This window comes from Saccopteryx leptura, chromosome 1 (genome assembly GCF_036850995.1).
Source record: "Saccopteryx leptura isolate mSacLep1 chromosome 1, mSacLep1_pri_phased_curated, whole genome shotgun sequence".
In the NCBI taxonomy this organism is placed as follows: Eukaryota; Metazoa; Chordata; class Mammalia; order Chiroptera; family Emballonuridae; genus Saccopteryx; species Saccopteryx leptura.
The window spans coordinates 244,736,642-244,758,847 of record NC_089503.1 but is presented as its reverse complement, the minus strand read 5'-3'; the positions used below and the strand labels follow the sequence as shown (position 1 = coordinate 244,758,847).

At 52.8% G+C, this 22,206-nt stretch overlaps 1 protein-coding gene across 11 annotated transcripts in view; it reads left to right on the top strand.

Moving 5' to 3' along the window:
- The first annotated feature begins 15,517 nt into the window (after positions 1–15,517).
- Positions 15,518–22,206, top strand: part of TCF3 (transcription factor 3) — a 46,897-nt gene continuing 40,208 nt past the window's right edge. For all 11 annotated transcript variants that reach the window (XM_066342753.1, XM_066342733.1, XM_066342717.1 and 8 more), the window contains exons 1-3: positions 15,518–15,816; positions 17,841–17,972; positions 21,988–22,060. In XM_066342753.1, the coding sequence (XP_066198850.1) occupies positions 17,901–17,972; positions 21,988–22,060 (145 nt within the window). In that variant the 5' untranslated portion in view covers positions 15,518–15,816; positions 17,841–17,900. The remainder of the gene's footprint in view (positions 15,817–17,840; positions 17,973–21,987; positions 22,061–22,206) is intronic.

Sequence of the window (22,206 nt, the reverse complement as noted above, 5' to 3'; positions counted from 1 at the left end):
TTTGCTTGAAACTGCCTCCTGGCTCCTCCTGGAAGCTCTGGGAGACCCCCAGGCCACTCCCTGGGACAGTGCCTCAGTATCCCTACATTCAGAGCCTCAGAAATATATGAGCAAGCCCCTTTCTTCAAAGGCAACCCCAGGGTCAGACACACATGAATCTAGGTTTAGATTCTCATCTCCTGGGCTCTGAACAAGTCCCCCCAACCTCCCTGAACCTTGGTTTCCCCTTTTGTAGGCTAGGCCAGTTATGTTTTCTGTCTCACAGGGCTGTTGAGAGGATAAAGGGGCTAGCTGAGGCATACAGTCAGTATTCCATAAAAGTTGGGAATGATTGAATGATAAATGTTTGCAGAGGCGGTGAGACTGGGAGAGTTAACAAGAGCAGAAGTCCTGTCTAAGCAGTTATAATTTACAATTATTTAGTCAATTGACAAACACTAGCTGTGGGAGCATTTGGAATTGAGCCTCTGAGGGCATAACTGGGGTGAGAGTGGGTGGCCCCCTGAATCAGCTCCTACCGTGCTTCCACTCACCATGTCCTCAGCCCACACTGGAGCTAAATCTACCTTCAGCCCTGCCTCCCAAGGTCAAGCATCTCCCAGAGGCCTTTGTGGGTACAAAAGGGTATTGGGCAAATGTAAGGGCGGGGTCCCCCAAAGCCAGTCCCTTCCCTCTCTATGTGACCCTGCCAGGGAGGTTCCAGGAATGAGCCAAGAGGCCTGAGTGTTCTGGCTCAACTCTGGCTTGTGGAAGTTCGGGGCCTCAGTTCCCTCACCTGTGTAACAGGATTATAGACTCCCCCACCCCACATATTGCAGTGACCAGACACAGACACCTAAAAGGCTTTGCAGGACAACAGGGCCAATCATGAAGCACAGTTAGTATTTATAATAACAACAACAATAATAATAGTGACTATTGGATTAATACACCCACACACATCTTCACAAATGAGGAGCTTCACAAATGCTGCTGGATAAATGGGTCTTCTTGGCTATGACACCCCTCTTTGACCCTCCATTCCCAAACCCACAGAATGGGAGCCCTAATGATGCACCCTCTTGTCCTGGGAGCACTGGACCAGTGGCACCTGGGGAGACTCCAGGCACAATCCCCCTCACCCGAGGGCCTCCAAGCCCTTGGGGAGCCATTTACAAGAAGCCTTGCGCTTCTTCGGCCCCTGCCTGGCGGCAGTACCAAGCCTGGGTAATCTAATCGTGTTTTCAAGACTGCGATCAATAACCCCCAGGTGGCGCCAAACCGAGGCTCTTAAAGGGCCGGCAGTCCAGCCCTGGCCTGCAAGGAAAGGGGAGCTCCATAGTCAGGTCTGAACCCTAGCTCAGTACTGTGTAAAGATGGCCTACTTGCATGAGCACAGCCCATGGCAGCCCCCACCCTCAGGCTGTGTAGCCCTGGGCCAGCAGTCTGAGCTTTCTGAGCTGCCTCCTCTGTAAAAGCCCCCCCACCCCCCCAGGCCGACTGCAAACTCCTCCACATCTCCATCTGCCCCCATTGCCTGGATTGGGGAACTGAGATTCAGACAGGGTCTATCTTTAGTACTCTGCTCTTCCCCAAACCCCCACCACCCCATTAGAGTCTCCACTCAGCCTCCCCAAGGTCTCTCTGCATCCCCTCCCCATGGGCCCAGGCTACCTGTCCCAGTATCTATACAAACACTTAACAATCAATGTCCATGCCGGCCCTGGCTCATCGACCTATAGAAGGGCTCCCTGTGGTCCCCACCCTTCTATGCTGCCCTGCTGCATTTGTCCTCATCATGCTGCCAACAAGGGAGAAAGCTTATTAGTCCTGGGGTGTTTGGGGACCTTCCCCTGCCCAGCCCTACAAGGGAAAAACCTGAAGTTCCCTCTGACTGCTTTCCTGAGGAGCTGGAATAGTGAGCTCCTCAGTGTTGGAACCATGGACTCTTCCAGAAGCAATGATGGAGGAATAGTCTAGAAGCAGTATTGGTGGACTCTCCTAGAAGCAGTGATTCAGCCAGCTCAGGAACTAGCATATGAATTCAGTGTCTGGTGTGCTTGGATGCAGCTTTGGTTTCCAGTGCCCAGCCTGATGAGTGCCTGGCTGGGTGGCCTTGTCATTGGCTGTAAATTATGAAAAGGACTGGGACTTCCTCCTGGTGGGCTGAAACTTGCCTCACACATAATAAGTACTCCAAAGAATTGGCTTGTATCGGACTTAGAGTCTGGATGTGCCTTGGGAGAAACTGAGGCCCAGGAGGGTCATACCATCTATGTGTATCCAGGACTCACTTGACTTCTGACCCTGCTGACCCTACCCCTAGGGACCCATTCACCCTCTCTGAGGCTCACCAGCCTTGCTCTGGCTGAGGGACTGTTGTCCTAATCCTGTGTTCACCCCATCCTGGATATCCATGCCTGACCCCACTTCCTTGTCACCTTTTGAGTCCAGGGTCAGGGCTGCAGGGGTGAGAGGAGATTGATTGAGTAGCTGACCTTGTGGTCACTGTTGCCAAGGAGATGTCCCATGAGGGCTGGGGGTGGGGGAAGAGTGGCCAGGGCCAGGGTGTGACAGAGGGACTGAGAGAGGGAGGACAGAGAAGGAGGGGAGGGAGGGATAAAGAGAAGAGAGATGGACAGAGGGAAAGACAGAAGGGAAGGAGCTATAGAAGGGAGCTACAGTAAAGGGGTACAGTCATCATATCGGAGCCTCCTGGGGAGCTTATCAGCTGTTAACAGCCATCAATGAGGCCCAGGAACCAGCATTACCCATCCCTGGAGGTCCACCTTTGCGGAACCACTGATGACAGGCTCTTGTCTGCGGAATTGGTCTGGACCATCGAGGTTACACAGCAGGACTAGGAGTCAGGGAGCTGACACCCTGCCTGCTCCCCATGGTGGCCTCTCATTTATTCATGCCCAGGAAATGAGGAAAGATGTCCAAGAAGAGGAGCCAATAGCACAGGGTCCTGTAGGATGAGCAGGAGTTTATGGGGTACAGAGAGAACAGTAAGAAAAAGGAAGGCAGCTCTCCATCTGGCCCTGGAAGTGGAGAGGAAGAGGCTGGTGGATGGAATTACAGGGAGGATCCCTGCTTTGCTAATGGTATAATGCTGGAACCTCTGTTTGGGGCTGGCTGGCTGTGGCTGTGCTGGAGCTAGGCATGGATCCCTATTATCACAGAGAGCACTGGATTTGTCCTTCAGACAGTTGGGCCTCTGGACTGGGTGCCCACTGGGTGCCAGACATGAGGGATGCCTTTACAGAGTATGGGTCCCTGACCCAGGTCAGGGCAACAAAGGAAAGAAATGGCTGGGGGTGAGATCAGATGGGGTCCAACACTAATGGGAGGTGACACTGAGCCTGGATATGGACATGTGTGAACATGCATAAATATGCCAGAGAATGATAACACATGTTTTCCAAAGTACATGTATGTGTGCAAATAGGCAGGGCCATGCAGGAGAACATGCACGTGTGACTGCCTGAGGGAGGACAGGTGACCTGATCAAAGTATCAGGATACATTGACTTGCCCTGGCCTGGTATCTCATTTGGTTAGAGTGTGGTCCTGATCCATGGTTACAAGGATTCAATCCTCGATAAGGGCACATACAAGGATCTACCAATGAACGCTTGTATGGATAGAAAAACAAATTGATGCCTCTCTCTCTCTCTCTCTCCCTCCTTCTCTATAATCAATCAATTAAAAAAAACCCAGAAGGATATGTAGACTTGTGGGCATGCTTGACATGTGTGCACATTCATGAACAAACAACATGCCTCACAAGTTCAAAAATGCACATGTGTATGAACAGGTCAGGGCACGTATACACGCGTGGACACACCTGAGCACACTGTATCCAAGTGAATGGTCACAACATGTGTGTGCATCCCCAGCAACATGCCGGAATACACATGTAAACATGTAAACACGCGCAAGCACACGAACATACTAGAATACAAACCAGCGTGTACAGAATGCACGAATTCGCCAGCGTGGACGCGAAGTCACGTGTAATTGTCAGCAAGACTGAGCACATGAGCACCAGTGAGCACAGGCAAACACAGCTGAGAGGTATACATGCAGGAGCACCTCGTGGCACGCGTGGACTTGCGTACGCACGTGCCCGAGCCCAGATGCGCCGCACACACGCTCAAGCCAGCCGGAGTACCCGCGCGCGGTCAGGAATCCAAGTGGAGCACTAGCACGCGCGTGCGCAGGTCGAAGCCGCGCTCAGTGGGCGCCTATTTCTGGGCGCCTAGCGCCCTCTGATGGACAGCGGCCGCAGCGCGGGCTCCGCTGCACGTTCTTCCCTGCAAGCGCAATGGAGGGTCCCGGCCCCGGCGGTCCCTTCTTCAACCAGGTCAGTCCGGGGGTCAATTAGGGTGAAAAATAGGACCGGAGGGTCCCGACGGGTCAGGACGGGCAGCCGAGTGGGGCTTCCATTTCTTCCTCATCATTCAGCACCTCCATCCCGCCTGTTGGCGCCTGCGCGCCCGGGTCTGGGGGCATTTGGCCGGCTCAGTGTCCCCCCGCACCTGGGGTCTTCCTCGGGGTGGTCGAGTGCAGTTGGGTTGAATGGGATTGGGGCTCCGAGGAAGACCCGCGGCCTCAACTCGGGGTGCCACCAGGTGGCAGCACGCGCCCAGGTGCGTACCTCGGGACACTGGGAGGAGAGGGCTCTGGGAGGAGCCTGCGTGACCCCGAGCATCCCACCTCACCATTTCGCCTTGGGGACGTGGAGGTGACAGAGAGGTCTGGGTATGTGCGAGGTACAGAAGCACCTAAGGCCTCTGAGGAGAGGTCCCCTTGTAGGAAAAGGACCTGCACAAAGGCAGAGGAACAGCATGTGCAAAGGCCCAGAGGTGGGTCATCTGAACAAGTGGGAGATGAAAGGCATCCTGAGGCTGAGCAGCCAGAGGCCAAATGTCGAAGCAGGAGGTTTGGAGAGGAAGCCCACTGTTAGGGCTGTGGAGGGGGCCCCAGGTTCTGGCCTGAACTCATGTTGGGTTGATAGCATTATTCAGGGTCTATGACAGAATCCAAAGGTTTGAAGGTAGATTCTGATCCAAAATTCTTAATTTTCCCAATATGAGATGCACAGAATGGAGCCACCTGCAGAATTTTCCAGAGTCCTGGCCCCCTGGTTGATGCCTGAGGGTGGGGGCAGGGTCTCAAGGGCAGGGGTGATACCAAGGGGCAAGGATCCTGTACTCACAGACCCAGTGAACAAGGCCCCATCCTCACCCCCTCAGCAGTTACAGAGTTTCTGTGCTTTTAAAAATAATGCAGCAAAATTAGTAGCTCTGCTATCATTAACATGCAGAAATGCAAATCAGGGGGTGATTAAACCACAGTCCCCAGAGAATATTTCTACAGTGATGAATTCTATTGTCAGTGAGGTTTGGGGGATTGATGTGCTGGAGAGGGTAGGGGGCTGTAGATCTGAGGAATGAGGGTCCTGGCAGTGTACCCAGCTCCCAGATCTCTTCCCACCACCAGTACCATCCTCCATGATTGATGCTGGAAAACCTTTCCCATGCATCTTCCCCAGGGCCTGGCCTTGGGGCCTGAATGGGAGCAGTGCTCAGGTTCAGACAGGCCAGCTTGCAGGTGACCTGGGGTGGGGACCGGTACTTGGCAGAGGGTGACCCCAGGGCCTCAGGGTCTTTGCACTGGCAGTGTTCCAACCAGGATCACTCCCAGCCTTCATACACCCTCCCAGGGACCCTCTGGCCTCCCAGCTCTGACCTTACAACAGCTTCAGATGTCTACTGTGGCTCTTTCAGCATTGTTTGCTCCTACAGGATGCCTCCCTTGCCACTTCCCACCCCGCCCAACCCCAGCCCAAGGCACAGACCACCAGCCTGTGGTCCTACCAGATGCCTGTACCCATCACATCTAGGCCCAGAGAGGGCTCCCACAGCACTCTACAGAGAAATAAAGAGAGAAACAGAAAAAGAAACAGACAGACAGAGACAGAGGCAGACAGAAAGACAAAAAGAGAGAAATGCCTGACCTGTGGTGGCGCAGTGGATAAAGCGACGACCTGGAAACACTGAGGTTACCAGTTCGAAACCCTGGGCTTGCCTGGTGTCACATATGGGAATTGATGCCTCCTACTCCTCCTCCCTTCTCTCTCTCTCTCTATCCCTCTCTCTTTTTTCTCTAAAATGAATAAATGAATAATAAAAAAAGAGAGAGATAGAGATAAAGAAAGAGGGAGACAAAGAGAAACAGAAAGAGAGAGATAGGGGCAGACAGAGACAGAGAGACACAGAGATAGAAACAGAGAAAGACAGAAAGAGAGATACAGAGACACAGGCCGTTGCTGGCCCTCCCAGCAGAGACTCAGAGTTGGCCCAGGGCCAGCTGCCAGCTGCTGCCTCCCCTCCTCCCCACTGTGCCCTTCCTCCTGCACTCCCTGCAGGGGCTGAGGCCCCAGAGGAGCCCCAGCTGCTGCTGCCACACACAGACCCACAGGCTTGTTTGGTGGCCCTCCCAGCTGCCCTGGGACCCCAGTTCCTGAGCTGGAGAAAATGTGTCTGCCTAGGTGAGAGCTTCCAGGCACTACTAGCTGTAGGACAGATCTCTGAGCCTCACCTTTGAAATAAAACCACTGTCCAATTCATCCTCTCAATCCATTGAGTGCCCACTGTGTGCCAGGCCCAGGCTGGATGCTGGGGATGCAGGGGTGGCCAGGCCAGGCCCAGGGGCTGTCCTTGTGGAACTAGAGGTTGAGGGGCACTGAACAAGCCAATCAGATGGTTGTGTATTGTTAGGTACAAGAAAAAAAGGTAACAATCGAGCCTGATAGGTTGAAGAAGAGAGAGGCTGTTCCTAAGAGAAGGACCAGCTGTGCAAAGGCCCTGAGGTCAAAATGAGACTTGGTGTCTCAGGAGCAGGAAGGAGAAGCCAGTGTGGTGGAAGGGGGCAAGTGAGGGGGGCTGGAAGAAGGCCATGCTGGAGAGCGCATGGTATGTGCTTTGTGCCCGCCCTCATTTCCTTCTCTCCCCAAGTCCTCCTTTCTTTCTGCCTAGACCCCATCCCTGGCTGAGATATCTGCCCAGCTCTGGGGCTGCCCTGGGCCCCTGCATTGCTGACATAACTAAGCCACAGGTGAGGAAGAAATTAGGGACTGGTGGGTGAATTTTCTTGTTTTTGTGTCTAATCTGCAACCTTGTAAGTAAGGCACAGAGAGGTCACAGGCTGGCCTGGGATCCAGCATTGGATTCCTGCCTTGCCATGCCATGCCCTGGGGCCAGCTGTGGGTGGGAGAAAACAAAGAAGCAATGAGGGAGCCAGATACCCAACTCCACACAGCAGGGTGAAGGGGAGGCCAAGCCCAGGAAACCAGAGCTAGGAGACTTACAAGGATTAGAGGCAGGCCCTCAACACAAATGGGGAAACTGAGATCAGCAACCTTCGGAGAGGAAGATCTGTAACCCAGTTTCTCCCAGGCAGTCTCTGCCCTCCAGGAATGGGCCCCCCCTCCTTGTTCTCCCAGAACGTTCCTGGAGACCAGGAGGCCCAGCCTTGCCCCTGATGGGTGTTGTCACTAATCCCGTTCAACTGATGAGAACTCCAGCCCTGAGTTGGGGTGTGACCACAATGCGCTTTCTTTGCAGTGCTCCTTGTAACCTGGTCAGTCTCAGGATTTCCCTACAGGGGCCTCTCAGCCCACTAGCATTTTCCTTCAGAAGACCTCATGGTAGCTAGAAGCCTGCTCCATCCAGGGAGTGTCCAGTGAGCATTGTCATCAAAGTGGTTGGGAATCCCCCTCAGTGGAAACCTAGCCCCTCCCATTCTGTGTCTCGGCAGGGTCACACAGCCTCAGCATAGAGTTGAACTAAACTTTCTTTTAATTTAAGTAACATCCCCCACACACAGAAAATAAAGCCCACCCTCTGTTAATCCCACCTCTTAAGTATAAATATAAATTAAGAACTGAAATTCCCCCTACCCAGAGTAACCACTGAAACCTTGGGCATTTCCTCCTGCATGTTTTCAATGCATGCTTTCTTCTTTAAAAAAAAAAAAAAAAAAATCACTACCCCAATGGCACCGTGGTCTCCAACTTGTGTCGTGTCTGTAGAGTCTGCCTCAGACATCTTCCTTGCCCAGAGCAGACCTCTCTATTGTAAGGTAAGCATAATGTTCTGCTCATGCCCATAGCTTCTCATGCATCCCCTTTTGCTGAACATAGTTTTTATCTCCAAACATTTGCTGCCATAAACTATGTTCTGATGAACATCCTTGCTTGTATTACCACTTTTATGAGATTTTTTTAGTGTTTGCACGGGAATTGGAAAGGGAGTTAAAAGGGATGTAGAGTTTCTTAATTCTAATAAGTACCCCACGGTGGCCCCCACGTCTGCCTTCACCATTGCAGGATGTATCCAATCTTTTACTCCATAAGGACAAAAGGTGGTTTCTTGGTTCTGTATCTGTTTGCATTTATTTTGTCATGAGTGAGCTCATGCTTGTTTTCTCTGTCTCTCTATTGACCATTTGTATTTCTTGTTGTACGAACTAATAGTTTAATTCTTTACCCAGTTTTTTGTTTGGTTGTTTTTCTTACTGATTTGTAGGAATTCTTTGTATAGAACAGTGGTAGTCAACCTAGCCCCTACTGCCCACTAGTGGGCGTTCCAGCTTTCATGGTGGGCGGTAGTGGAGCAACCAAGGTATAAATAAAAAGCTGGATTTAACTATAGTAAGTTGTTTTATAAAGAGTTATTCTGCCAAACAGCGAAAATCCAACATAAAGTACTTGGTAAGTAATTATTATTATATGCTTTAATTTGCTGTAACTCTGCTTTATAAATTGTATAAAGTAAAGTTATTTCCCTACTTTATAAATCACCATTACTGTGGAACCGTGGGTAGTTAGAAAATTTTACTACTAACAGAGATACAAAAGTGGGCGGTAGGTATAAAAAAGTTGACTACCCCTGGTATAGAAGGATACAAATCCTCCTTCTGTTACAATGTTACAGATATTTTCTCCTTAGCAGCCATACCTCATCTGACCTCATCTGCCGGTCTATTACAATTCAGACATCTTTTGTTTTTATGAAGGCAAATGAAGATTTTCCTCCTTTTATAGCTCTGGGATTTATGTCTTTTTCAATCCCAAAGAGGGCAAGGAGGTGAAATAGGGTGGGTGCAAGGCTAGCCTTTGCATGTTTCCCTTCAATACTAGGAATATAGGGAGCTCAGTTAAGTAGGCGCCTCCTGCCCTCTGATCCTTCCTCACACACACTCTCCACTGGTCATTTGAAAATTGCCGTTCACTCAGAAACATGCAGGGGCCAGGCCTGAGCCCAGGTGCCTAGGGACCCAAGTATATCTTCCTCCTTCCTTGGACCTCTTGATGACCTATTTGTGCAACTTACTTGTTTTCTCTGAAAAGCACACAGGCAGGCCACATCAAGCCCCAACAAGGAGGGAGTACATGGGGTTAGTTCAACCTTTTGGGCCTCAGTTTCCTCCTCTGTGAAATGGGACCAACCACAGCCTTCCAACTCACTGGGCTGATGGAAAGATCACAGGAAATGTGAGGCATAAAAACTGTGTCACAGTGCCAGGCACAAAGCCAGCACCTATGTGACCCCCTCCAACTGCTCCTTCTGTAAAACTGGCCTAAATACCCACCCAGGGACCATACCTTCGAGTGGTCCTAGGATCAGGACACTGCCTAGATTCACTGCCCAGTTGTGTGGCTTTGGTTAAGTGGCTGCATTTCTTTGTGTATCAGTTTCCCCATCTACAAAACGAATGCCATAGCAGTCACCACCTCACAGGGCTGGGGTGATATTCAATGAGATGATACACAAAGAGAAAGCACAACGTAAGCAGCTCTTGGGGCCCAGCCCCCTGATTTTCAGAAGGGAAACTGAGGCCCAAGAGGGGCAGCCCCTACGTAGGGTCATACAGCCAAGATGTGGTAGAACCAGGATTTGAACACAGATTTGTTATGAGCCAGGCCAGGGACTGGGAGCAGGACTCATTCTCCATTTCCTCCCCTGGACACACACCTCTCAGGCCCCAAACATGTCTGTAAAAACCAGAAGGCTTCCTGGAGGAGGCAGCACCCAATCTGAGGGCCAAAGTATGAGAAGGGGGTAGCCAGGTACAGTAAGAGGAAGGATGGCCTGATAGGAGGGCACAGCCAGAACAAAGGCGTAGAAATTCACGAGTGTTTGGAGGAACAGTAAGGAGGGGAATCTGGAGGGCTGGTGAGGCTGCGAGGTGGGAGGTGAGCTGTACTGGGCAGGGAAGGAGGCCAGGGTAAGGTTGAACTCCAGACAGGGTGGCCAGGACTGGGGTCAGTACCACTAACTGCCAAGGGTTTTCCATGCCCTCAGTATACCCAGGGGATGGCTTGCCATGCCGCCTCCCGGCCTTTACCCCAGCTGTGCCCTCTTTCTGATCACCCTCACCAGCCCATGGACAACTCAACATTTCAGGCTCAGCTCCCATGCCCCCACTGAGACCACATTACCCTCCTGGCTCTTCCCCAGGGCTCTTGAGTAAGACTCGCCCACACTCCTTAGCCTGGCAGGTGCTGGTGGCCCATAATGCCCTTCCCTCACTTCTAAAAGCACCAGGGAGCAGGTGAAGGAGGTTGAGAGGCCAGGTGAATCCAGAGTGGGAGCCCAACAGGCCTCAGGTGGGGACCTGAGCCTCAGTTTCCCCATCTGAACCATGGGGTGATTCCTGCTTTCTCCTGGGAGAAGCTCAGGGAATCCGGAGAAGTCTAAGGAGAAGGGGGTCACCCCCATGGGGGACAGGAGCGGAGGTCAGGGAGGCCACCCTGTGGGTGGGTGCGTGGGTAGCAGGAATCCAGCTCTGGCTCCCTATTGCCTAGCCCTCCCACCCCTAGGGAGCTGGGCCAAACAGTACCCATGAGGGAAGGTGGGGAAGCACCCCATGTTTACATAGGCTGCCCCAGAATGTGGCAGGACAGGCCTTGGGGCCACTGAGTCAGGAGCTATGGGCTACCTAGGCCACCAGGCCAGGAGGGGGTGGGGCTGCCCTAAGCAAGTAGCTTGGGCCCTAGGAATGGATGGGCTGGGGGGAGGGGGCAGTAGGGAGAAGCTGTGTTGTAGTTGGATTCAGCATAGGTGAAGGGCTTTGGGTTCAGTCCAGGTCAATTGTTCATTCAGATATCCATTCATCCATTCATTCATTCAGCCAGTCATTCACTCTCTGCCCCCTGGCACACAGTCCCTCTTGGCCAGCCCTTTTCATTACCATTACTGGCCCTAAGATCTCCTTGTGTCCTCGCTCAGAGAAGGGCACTACTATTAATTCATGTAGGTCCCCAGACCTGGTCCCACTCAACACTGATTGGTAACTGTCTCCTCATTCCCAACCCAAGGGCAACCCTTCAGTTCCACCTCAAATCTATCCCAATTTCATCTGACTCATCTATCCATGGCCCACCTTTCTCTCCCCCAAAGACCATCCCTTCTCCTCGTCCCTAAACTCTCCTCTACACACAGAATCTGGGATCATGTCCCTCTCCTGCATAAATCTCCACCATGGCTCCCTAATGCTCTCAGCATTAAGATCCCACCCCTCCTTGTAGTATCTGATGCCTTGCCCTTTGACCTTGGCTCCTCTGCCTCCATTCTGGGGGATCCCACCTCACAGCTTTCTTAAATACACCCTATGCAGTCTCACCTCCCCACCTTTGTCCCTGCTCTTCCTCTGCCTAGAATGCTCCTCTCTCTTTGTCCATCAACTTCACTCCTCCTCCTGGTCACATCCAGTATCTCTGGGCCAAGGGACCCATCCCAGGCACACATTCAGAGACCCTTCTTGATCTTTATCTGACACATGACAATGGGAGGCATGAGGCTAGGGCTCTGGTCACCCTCAGAGACCCCTGCCCAACTCTTATGGGCCACCTGTTCCCCAGGACAAGTATCCTTGAGTCCCCTTCTTTCCTTTCTTTCTTTTTTAATTTTTAAAAAATTTATTTATTTATTTCTAAGTGAGAGGAAGGAAGATAGTGAGACAAACTCCCACATGCACCTCAACCGGGATCCACCCAGCAACCCATGTCTGGGGCCAACAAGTCAAACCAATAGAGCCACTGGCTGTGGGAGAAGAAAAGAGAGAGAAGGGGGAGAGGGAGAGGAAAAGAAGCAGATGGTTGCTTCTCTTCTGTGCCCTGTCTGGGAATTGAACACGGGATGTCCATATGCCAAGGCTGACGCTCTATCCACTGAACCAACCGGCCTTTCCTTATATTCACACCTGGGAGCGCCAGAGAAGTCAGGCCTGGGGAGCAGCTGGTGGAACTGCTGCTTCACCATCCACTGAACGCCCAACATGGCCAGAATGCCTTCCCTCATCTGGAGAGGGTAATAAGCCCCTCCATTCTATCTCCAGGGAGGCCCTTGACCCCTGGCCCAATCACCAGGTCCAGGAGAAATTCCCAGGGAGAATAAATGATCTGATCCAGGCTGGGGGGTGGGTGGGCATGGTGAACATGGACTAGTCAGGGGCAGGCTGTACCATGGGGGTCGAATGGATCAAGAAGTCCCCAGCTCCAGAGGCAGCCATCACCCCTGTGGATGTGTATGCTGGGATGAGGAAGTGAAGTATGTGCGAGGGGTCTGACTTGAGTGGTAAGTGCAGTGCTTCTCCCTCCTACCACATCTTCTGAAATGCAGAAAGGAGCTGGGTGGGGTGGGAGAGTGAGGAAGTCTATTCACACCTCACTGTGCTTGCCCCAGGAGAAGGTGCCCACTTTAAAGACACATAAGAACGGATGTCAGGAAGGTGGTCTTGAAGTCCCAAATCCAATTACATTCTCTCTATGGATAACTGTGGCCCAAACACATACTGGGTCAGTCTTCTGGAAGCTTCTACCACCATGCATGTCCCCTGACATTGCCCCCACTGGTGGAAATCTGTCCTTGGCTTTAGTTTTACCAACCACAAACCAGATCACATCTCTTACTTTGGGGTCCCCAGTCTGGGGCAAGCACAGTAGGTATGGCTGGGATGGAAGGAGGCAACAGGTGGGGGAGGCAGCCAGCCTGAGGCACCCAGAGAACAAAGGCCAAAGTCAGGCAGGTGGGGGTGGGCTGTGGGCCTCTCTCAAGGGCCCCTGGCACCAGCCACCAGCCTCAGGCTACTTGTCTCTGTGCCAGGGCCCTGTAGAATGTGCCCAGGCCTTGACGTTGGACAGAGGTGGCAGCCTATTGGGGGCCCTCACAGGCTGCTCCACCCAGTGACTCAGCCCTATACCAGGCCTCCCCAAGGAGGACAATGGTGACTTGTGGTTGCCAGGAAGGCCTCTTGGCAGGTGTGAGCCCCAAGGTGGACTGGCCTGGCTGCCAGGGAGGAGCTCTCTGAGCCTCAGTTTCTTCATCTGGACAATGGGTTTAACCACCCAGGTATGAGGGCCTGACAGCCAAAGTGTGGATGCAAAGTGCCACATTTGGGACTAAAGGTGGAGCTCTGATGGCCCAGCTTGCCTTGGAGAGCAGGGACTGGACAGGTCAAAGGCAACACTGTGCCCCAGTGCCCAACACCAAGCATGGCACATAGCTAGTGCACAGTAATTGCATGGTTCATGAATAGACTGTTCACTCCCTTCCAGAGGGTATATACAGAGCCACCCCAGGAACACTGGCTGAACTCTATGGTTTACACTCATGACTTTGGGGGAGCTGGTTCACCCTGAATGAACACACCTTTTGGGCCACAAGGAAGGGCTGTGGGTTGTGGGACCTACACTCAAAAGAGTCCCAGGTCCATTAGTGGGAAGAGGCCTAGGGATGCAGGAAGGAGCTTGGGTGCCAACTGTGCTCCTCACTGTACCCTTCTACTTTCCTGATGGGAAAATTGAGGCCCAGGGCATGGCAAGCATTTGCCCAAGGTCATACAAGGTCACAAGACCCTCACTCTCCATCCTAGGCCTGAGGCATGTCGGGGACTCTCTGGGTGGGAAGGAAGGTGGTGTCAGGGTCAAGGTCAGCCTACTTCAGGTGTATTAGGAGGGGCTTGGGACTTTATTAGGAACCCCTGTAACTCCCTGGGGACTTATCCAGTGGCCATCCCCACTTTTCTTACTTTCAGCCTAGTTCCCTGAATTATGGTTGATTCAGGGGCTTTAGATACAGGTGGAGGAACCTGACCAGGCGGTGGCGCAGTGGGTAAAGCGTTGAACTGGGATACGGAAGACCCAGGTTCGAGACCCCAAGGTCGCCAGCTTGAGCGCGGGCTCATCTGGTTTGAGCAAAAAGCTCACCAGCTTGAGCCCAAGGTTGCTGGCTCAGGCAAGGGGTTACTCAGTCTGCTGAAGGCCCGCGGTCAAGGCACATATGAGGAGGCAATCAATGAACAACTAAGGTGTTGCAATGCACAACGAAAAACTAATGATTGGTGTTTCTCATCTCTCCGTCCCCGTCTATCCCTCTCTCTGACTCTCTCTCTGTCTCTGTAAGAGAAAAAATTAAAAAAAAATTAAAAAATAGATACAGGTGGAGGAACATTGCATGTAGAGTGCACAGTAAGGACAAAGGAATGAGCTTGGCTTGTTCCAGAACAGGGAGGGAAGCCCTTGTGTCCAAAGTACCCTGTGCTGGAGTGATGGTGGCCTCTTCCCAGGCCTGGAAACATGTAGCTTTCTTCCTGGGACACAGAAAGCCATTAAAGAGTGTGTTATTTAGTTTAAAATAATAATTATTCCCATTATGTAGGGTCTGTGATCTTCAAAAGCTGAAGAGCTTCAAGCTGTAGTGGGAACTTTGGGCCTAAGAAGAAACAAATCACTGAATTAAAAGGCCTGGTCTGGCCTTAGCCCCTTCCAAACTCAGTTTCAAATTCTATGGTACAAATGGGGAAACTGCGATCCGCGATCCAGTCAAGCGCAGATCTCACGTGGGGCTTTGTGACCCTGAAACACAGGTGACCTCGGTTTCCCTGCCCTTGAAATGGGTCTGATCTGTTTGCTCTTGGCCTGGGATGCCCTCTGGCAATCCCCAGCAGTCCTAGGAACGCAGACACAACCAAGTTCGACAGGCCGCGCGGGCGTCCACGCAAACCTGAGAGTAAAACTGCAAAGCCCACCCCAGCGGGTCTTCGCGGCCTCTCGTTCGGAGAGTCCCGCCTCTTTATTCGCAGTCCGCAGAGAGGGCGTGGCCTCTTCACGAATGGCTGGTGGCAACGCCAATCAGGCTTTCACACCCTTCGATTGGTCACCACCGCTCTTCCTAATCTTTCCATCTCACGGTCCTTCCCGCTTGCGTCATGGAAGGTATGTATTGCGAGTTCACGTGAACCTCCGCGCTGGAAGATAGTCCCTGTCTTAACCCACGCCGTTTGCCAATGAACACCCGCGGTCGCTCCCGCTTCCAGACTCCGGGACTAGCAACGCCGCAGCCGCTTCCTGCGAGCGCGCGGAAGGGCGAACCTGGGAAAGTGATAGTGGGTAGAGCGCCCGGAGGCGGAGGGATTCGCCGGAGCCGGGGCGGACCCTGGGCGGGACTTGGGGTGGGCGTGGCTGGCGCGCGGGCGGGGTACGGAACATGTCTCCCGCCGCAGGAAGATGAGGCAGTGGCGGCGCCCGCGGACGTAGCGGGCCAGAGAAAGCCGACCGGACGCGGCGGCGGGCACCGCGTACTCCACGCACGTCGCCTCCGCCAGTGTCCCGACCGCTCACGGGCAGGCGGAGGAGGGGCCTGGGCCACGCACCGCCCACGCGCGACCCTCGGGGTCGGCAGGCTCCCCTTTGTCCCGCGGGGGGGGGGGGGGGTTCGTACGTGCTCCGTTCCCTGTACGTTGCGGGCCGGGCCGCGCTGAGCAGGTAATAGCACTGGGGCCGGGGGCCGCGCGGCGTCTGGGGCCCCGCGTCCTTGTGCAAAGTTGCTTCAGGCCTTTCCACGCTGTGGGGGCCGCAAAGTTGGGGCGGGGGCGACGTCGAATGTGCGCCCACCCCCCCACCCCCCCCCGTCCCCTTGCGGGCCGGGAGCGGGGCGGCGGTCTGGAAGTCATTGTTCTCCAACTTTGAGTGCTGGGGGGTTGGGGCTGGCGACGTTGAGGGGTCGGCGCACTCGAGGCCCGTGTGCGCGCCTCATTCCCGGCCGGGCTGGCCACTTCGGAAAACTTTGCGGACCCTGGAGAGGGGTTGTGGGGGGCGCCCAAGGGGCCGCCCAACTTTGTGGCGCGGGTCCCGGCTCCGAAGCGGGGCTTTGGGGCGCTCCCTCCCCCGGGAGAGGCACGGCGGGGCGCTCGAGTTTGGAGGGGGAGCGCGGGAGGGAGAGTCCTTTTGTCTGAGTAGGGAAGGTGCGGCCGCGCGAACTGCGGCTCAGGTTGAGCGCCGGGACTGGGGGGGCTGTGGGGAGGGAACATCTGCTCCGCGTTACTGCGGGGAGAGACAGCAGCGGCGGCTCGGGGTTGCGAGTAGAGGGGCGGTGGCGCCCCAGCTTCAAAGGTTTCCCGGTCCGCTCTGTCGGCTGCCGGGGGTGGGCCGTTTGTTTCCCAGGCTTCCCCACCGTAGGAGAACTCCTGTGCCCCACTTTTTTCAAAGTTTTTCCAAACACCTTCTGAGACCCCAGAAGTCCTTGTGAGATCCAAAAGTCTTAGCTCCCCTGTAAAAGCCCGTTTCTGCCCCCCCACCCAACCCAGTCTCTTAAAATCGGTTTCAGCTATCCCACAAAAAATTGCGGTTTCGTACTCAAAAAAGTCAGTTTCACACGCCCTCCCTAAAAAAAAAAGTTAGCGGGGGAGGGGGTGTGTAGAGGCCGACGTTTCACAGCACGTCTCTAGTTGACAAACAAAGCAGAGTTTTTTCCACCGCTGAAATTTAGTCTCCCTCGGCCTCGGACCCTCCTCTCCCCGCAACCCCCGTGGTGTTCCCGGGGCAGCCCCACGCCCACCCAGGGAACTGGGGAGGAAGCCAGTGAGGCTTCCTTGCCTGGCGCTTTTTCCTAGGGGTCGGTTGGTGGGGAGCGGGGTCTGGCAGATGGATCCCCAACCCCGTTCAGAATAGAGTCCCTGGGACCATGGATGCATGGGACCCTGTTCTAGGAACCCGCTTCCCCCAGGGGTGGGAGGCAGGAGATGTTTTCAGAGTTGCTTAAAAATAATTCTCAGATACATCGTGAAAGTAAAAACAACATAGGGTTGTTTTTTTCTGAGTTGTATTTTTTTGGGGGGATTAGGTGTAGGGGAGCTTTGAGGGTAGATCCCGGGACAGGGCTCCCCCCCCCTAGTTTAGTCATGAAGTGGGCCTTGCCTTTTTGAGGATTTCTACTTCTTTGAATTTGGGGGTGACCAAGGCTTTCAGTGTGCTGTGACAGCTGCTTAGGCAGGGGTTCCAGCAAGTTTCCTCTGGTTAAGGTCTGGGCCACCCCTTCCCCTTTCCCAGGGGCTGGACCAGGGTAAACACCTCCAGGTTGTTGGAAATGGGAGATGTGCAGGAAAAGGGTAGGTTCTGGCCCAGCAAGTGGAGAAGAGATTGCTTCTGCTCTGCTTCTAGTTTAAAATTTGCAGTCTGAGTTCCCTGATAGTTGCAAAGGGAGTTGGGAAATTTATATTTGCTCACTCCTCCTCTCCCTCATTGTTCAAACTCTCCAGGGTTATGGGGAGGGGTCTCTCCAGGGATTCTGCTATCCTGGCTGTCCTGCCCCAACCCCCAGGGTCAGGAAGGGACTCAGTCTAGAGCGACCTAGATACTCTGGGTGGTTAGAGGGGCTTTTTAAACATCTTCCCTACTCCCTGACTGCTTAGGCTGTAGTCACTCAAATGTTTTTTCTCTCTTCCCTTTTTTTCCATATGTGTCTGTCCTTGTTTCTCCTTGTGTCCACCACCACTATCTACTGTATGCAGAGCATTCTCTAGGACTGAGCTGCCCACCTTGGCCCCTGAGCCCATTTTTGTAGCTGGAGAATGAACCAGCCACAGAGGGTGGCGCCTGTGGGCACGGACAAGGAGCTCAGTGACCTTCTGGACTTCAGTATGGTAAGCTAAGCTCTACCCATCTCTGACATACCCTACATCCCCAATATTCTTGGGAAAGAAGCACTGACTGTTACATCCCCAACAGCCAAGGCTCATGGTTGTTTGGATGGAGGGGCCCCCAGGTTGGGTCGTGTGAGTTGGAAGTGTCCCTCCCATGGCAGTGTACATAATCTAGGCCCTTGGCTTCCAAAGGCACTTGTCACCCAGGCATTTTTGCTCAGGCATAGAGTAGATCCAGTCTACTATCCTCAGTGGAGAAACTAAGACCCAGAGAGTGGGTGGGGCTGCCCTGAGCCTCCAGTGCTTTCAAGGGGAGGCTCAGCCCAGAAGCCCCTGCTTGACTGTGTACACAAAGTGGTTTTGGCCTTATGATCTGTAAATTGGGTGTGGTCAAGATTATTTGCTATATCATGGATTTCTTAAAAAGTGGGGGATGTTCATGGTCTAGTTATTTAGCCACACAGTGGCTAGTACAGTCAGGTGACAGGAGGAGACTTGAAGAAGAGTGTATGAATCTGTGAGCAATGCTCAGCCACCATAACTATTTCTGCCATGTTGTTGTTAGAGAGAGGTTGGCCCCGTAAGAGAAGGTGGGGATCCTTATACTCCAGGCGTTTTGATCTACCCTGAATGGCCCATTGCCCTGCCAGGCAGGTAGAAGTTCAGAAAGGGTGCTGACTTATAGAGGTCACATAGCTCAGGCAGGCCCAGTGAGCCCAGCTCCCTTGGGTGTTGGAAACTGGAGTGTACTTTGGACCAGGGGCCTTGGTTTGCTCATCTGTACAGTGGCCCATCTGTTGGCAGGTGTCCGAGTTGTCAGCATTTCCTCACAAACTCGGGAACCCAGTGTGGACAGTTCCCTAAGTCTACCCTCCCCCCACCCAGGCACCATTTTGGTTTGAAATAGTTTGCTTTCAGTCTGAATTTAACACTCCACTGTAGGAGGCTCAGGCCACTGAGATCTGTCAAAAACAAGTCCCCAAACTGAAACACCAGCCACCAAGCGGAAAAACATAGCCCTTGAGACAGTGGACCATGGCTTGTGAAGAGCCAGGCCTGTATTTTAAGCCCTGTTTTATTTTTGCCTCCCTGGCTGAGTAACCAGGGGTACAGCTCAGTGGTTTGGGTGTTTTTTTTGTTGTTGTTGTTAAACTGACAAGTTACAGACTACTGGGCCAGAACAGATCTGCTTGGGGGTAGGGAAGCTCAGGTTTAGTGCTGGCCTTTTCACCTCCATCATCTGAGAGCCCTGAACCACTTGTTCACCTCCTTTCTGTCCACAGGGTCTGAAAGTCTTCTCCTTACCCAGCTAAAAACCAGTAACCCTTTTCACAACTGAGAGGGTGAAGTTGCCCGGTATCTCCTCTCAGAGAAAGTCGGAACTTGATTTTCTTTTCTTTTCTTTTCTTTTTTTTTTTTTTTTTTTTTTTTGTATTTTTCCGAAGTTGGAAACGGGGAGAGTCAGTCAGACAGACTCCCACATGCACCCGACTGGGATCCACCCGGCATGCCCACAGGGGGCAACGCTCTGCCCACCAGGGGGCGATGCTCTGCCCCTCCGGGGCATAGCTCTGTCACGACCAGAGCCACTCTAGCGCCTGGGGCAGAGGCCAAGGAGCCATCCCCAGCGCCCGGGCCATCTTTGCTCCAATGGAGCCTCGGCTGCGGGAGGGGAAGAGAGAGACAGAAAGGAAGGAGAGGGGGAGGGGTGGAGAAGCAGATGGGCGCTTCTCCTGTGTGCCCTGGCCGGGAATCGAACCCGGGACTTCTGCACGCCAGGCCAACGCTCTACCACTGAGCCAACCAGCCAGGGCTGAACTTGATTTTCTTTCTCCCTCCTTGTTATAGGAGAATGGCCTGGCCAAGTCATGGGGCGCAGAGGCAGCCTCCCATTTCAGTTCACATCCCTCCTCACCCTCCATAGCACCCCCCTCTCACTTGCCCCAGCGAAACTGAGTTCATTTGCTTCTTTGAAATTCCTTGTTTTTAGACTGAAACAAAGAAACTTAAAGGGAAACAGCACTTCTTTGGCTTGGTTCTCAAACATGTGAAAGGCAATAGTCAAAACTAAATAACAAAGAAACAAAGGAAACCGGAGTTAAATTGGTCCTGATCTTCCTGGGTTAGAAAAAGAAGGTGTTGAGGGCTCTTTGGCTATGAGTGATGTCCCCTGTATGGGCCCAAGATAGTTCCTCTACCTGATGAGGGCGTTGGGCATCGCTTGCCCTGTGACCTGACTAGGTGCCTCTCTGAGCTGGGCATGTGTACAGAGGCATCTGTGTGCCTAAAACACCCATGTTTTGGAGTTTCATAACATCCCATGTGGTCAGAGCCCTAAGTCTATTTCACAGGAGAGAATACCAAGGTTGTAGGGGTGTGGAGCCTATCTGGGCTGATGATGAATCCTAGTGGCTCCCAAAGGACATGACCGATTATTTGCCCTTGTGGCAAATGCCACATCAGAGCCCCTGACACTCTCTAGGGGACAAAACAAAGACAAGCCCCAGGGGCTTGGCTGTGAACCTATAAGCATGGGGTCCTGTTGGGCCTGGTCCAGGTTCAGACCAGCCCTTTCCCCAACATGGGCCTCAGTTTCTCCAGTGGGAGAGGAGCCCATCTTAGAGAATAGGGCCCTGGAATGGCTGGCCCAGTTGAGGGAGCACAGCCACACATACATATGCCCCCGACCCAAGAGGGGTATAGACCCAATGAGAACCTATTGCCATCTCTCCCATGAACCTCTGCTCTAATTCCTGCCAGGGCCAGTTGAGCATGTGGCCTTAGTTTCCCCTCCTGTAATATTGGGCATGGGGTACAGGACCCCACCTCTTAGGCCCCTCCCAGGTCTCATTGTACCCACATGACAGTCACACTCATGGGTGGGAGCTGTACCCCCATCTTCTGGCTGGCTCAAAAAGGTTTGGGGGAGCTGTTAGCTATTCCCCACAAGCAGCTGGCCAGGATTATGATCACTTTAAAATTTTAAAAATTTATTTGTTGATTTAGAGAGAGAAACACCAATTTATTATTTTGCTTATTTATGTATTCATCAGTTGATTCTTGTATTTTCCCTGACCAGGGATCAAACCCATGACCTTAGCGTGTCAGAACAACATTGTAACCAATTCAGCTACCTAGCCAGGGCCCAATTCCAGCCCACTTTTAATCACTTGAGCCCCAAATAGAATCTGTAAAACCTAGATCCATGGGGCATGGTAGAGATGTGTTTTGTTTTTTGTGGCAAAGGATTTGTTGATGTTGAGTTTTCCCATTAATACTGTTAAGCTGTTTAATCTATAGTGACTTAACACTGAGGGTTCGGATGAAAAGGGTGGCACCCAGGGAGTCATCCAATCAACCATGGGGAGTATAGCCTTTCCTGTTCCCTCCAGCTTCCTATCTCTGTGAACCTCAATTTTCCCTTCTAAAGGGCAGGCATTAGAGATCAGAGTGTGATGAGGGCTGCCTAGGCAGCTGCTGAGCACAGAGCCCAGCACATAGGTACCCTTATGTTCTCTCCAAGTATACAGAGGCATCTGTGTGCCTAAAACACCCATGTTTTGGAGTTTTCATGTCTTCCCCATGTTCCTGCCACTTGGGGTCAGGAATGTACATGGTGGTCAGTGGGATGGGAGAGGCTGGGCCCAGTTTACCTATTAGGGATAAGTGGTCTCACTTTATTAAGCAGGAATGTAAAGAAAACTTTGTATCATGTCTAAGAGCTAATAAATTGTATTATGTATCTAAATAGGTTATTCCTTCCCCAAAAAACACAAACTTGGTGTAAACAGCTGGTTTTAACTTCCACTGGATATTATTGCCAGTAGTGTGTTGTGCTGTCAGAGGGCCTTGTTTGAAAGCTTCTCCAGAAGAACCTTTCTCTGCTTATGCGGTATACAGTGAAGGGTACCCCTTGCTGCCTTTTTCTGCCTGGACCCTCTGATGGGACAGGAACCCTAGGCATGCCCTGGACATGCCCCCCAGCCCACTCACCCCTCTCTCTTCCTCCCCACAGATGTTCCCCCTGCCAGTGGCCAATGGGAAAGGCCGGCCCACCTCCCTGGCTGGCACACAGTTTGGAGGCTCAGGTAGGACCCTGCTGCACTGGGGCTGTGAGTTTGCACAAAAAGATGAGTGTGTATGTGGAGGATGGGCTAGAGCAGAGCAGGAACAGGGTTCAGCATCAGACCTGAAAGATGGAATGGGGCTGAGGCTGGATGCAGGTTCGTAGACA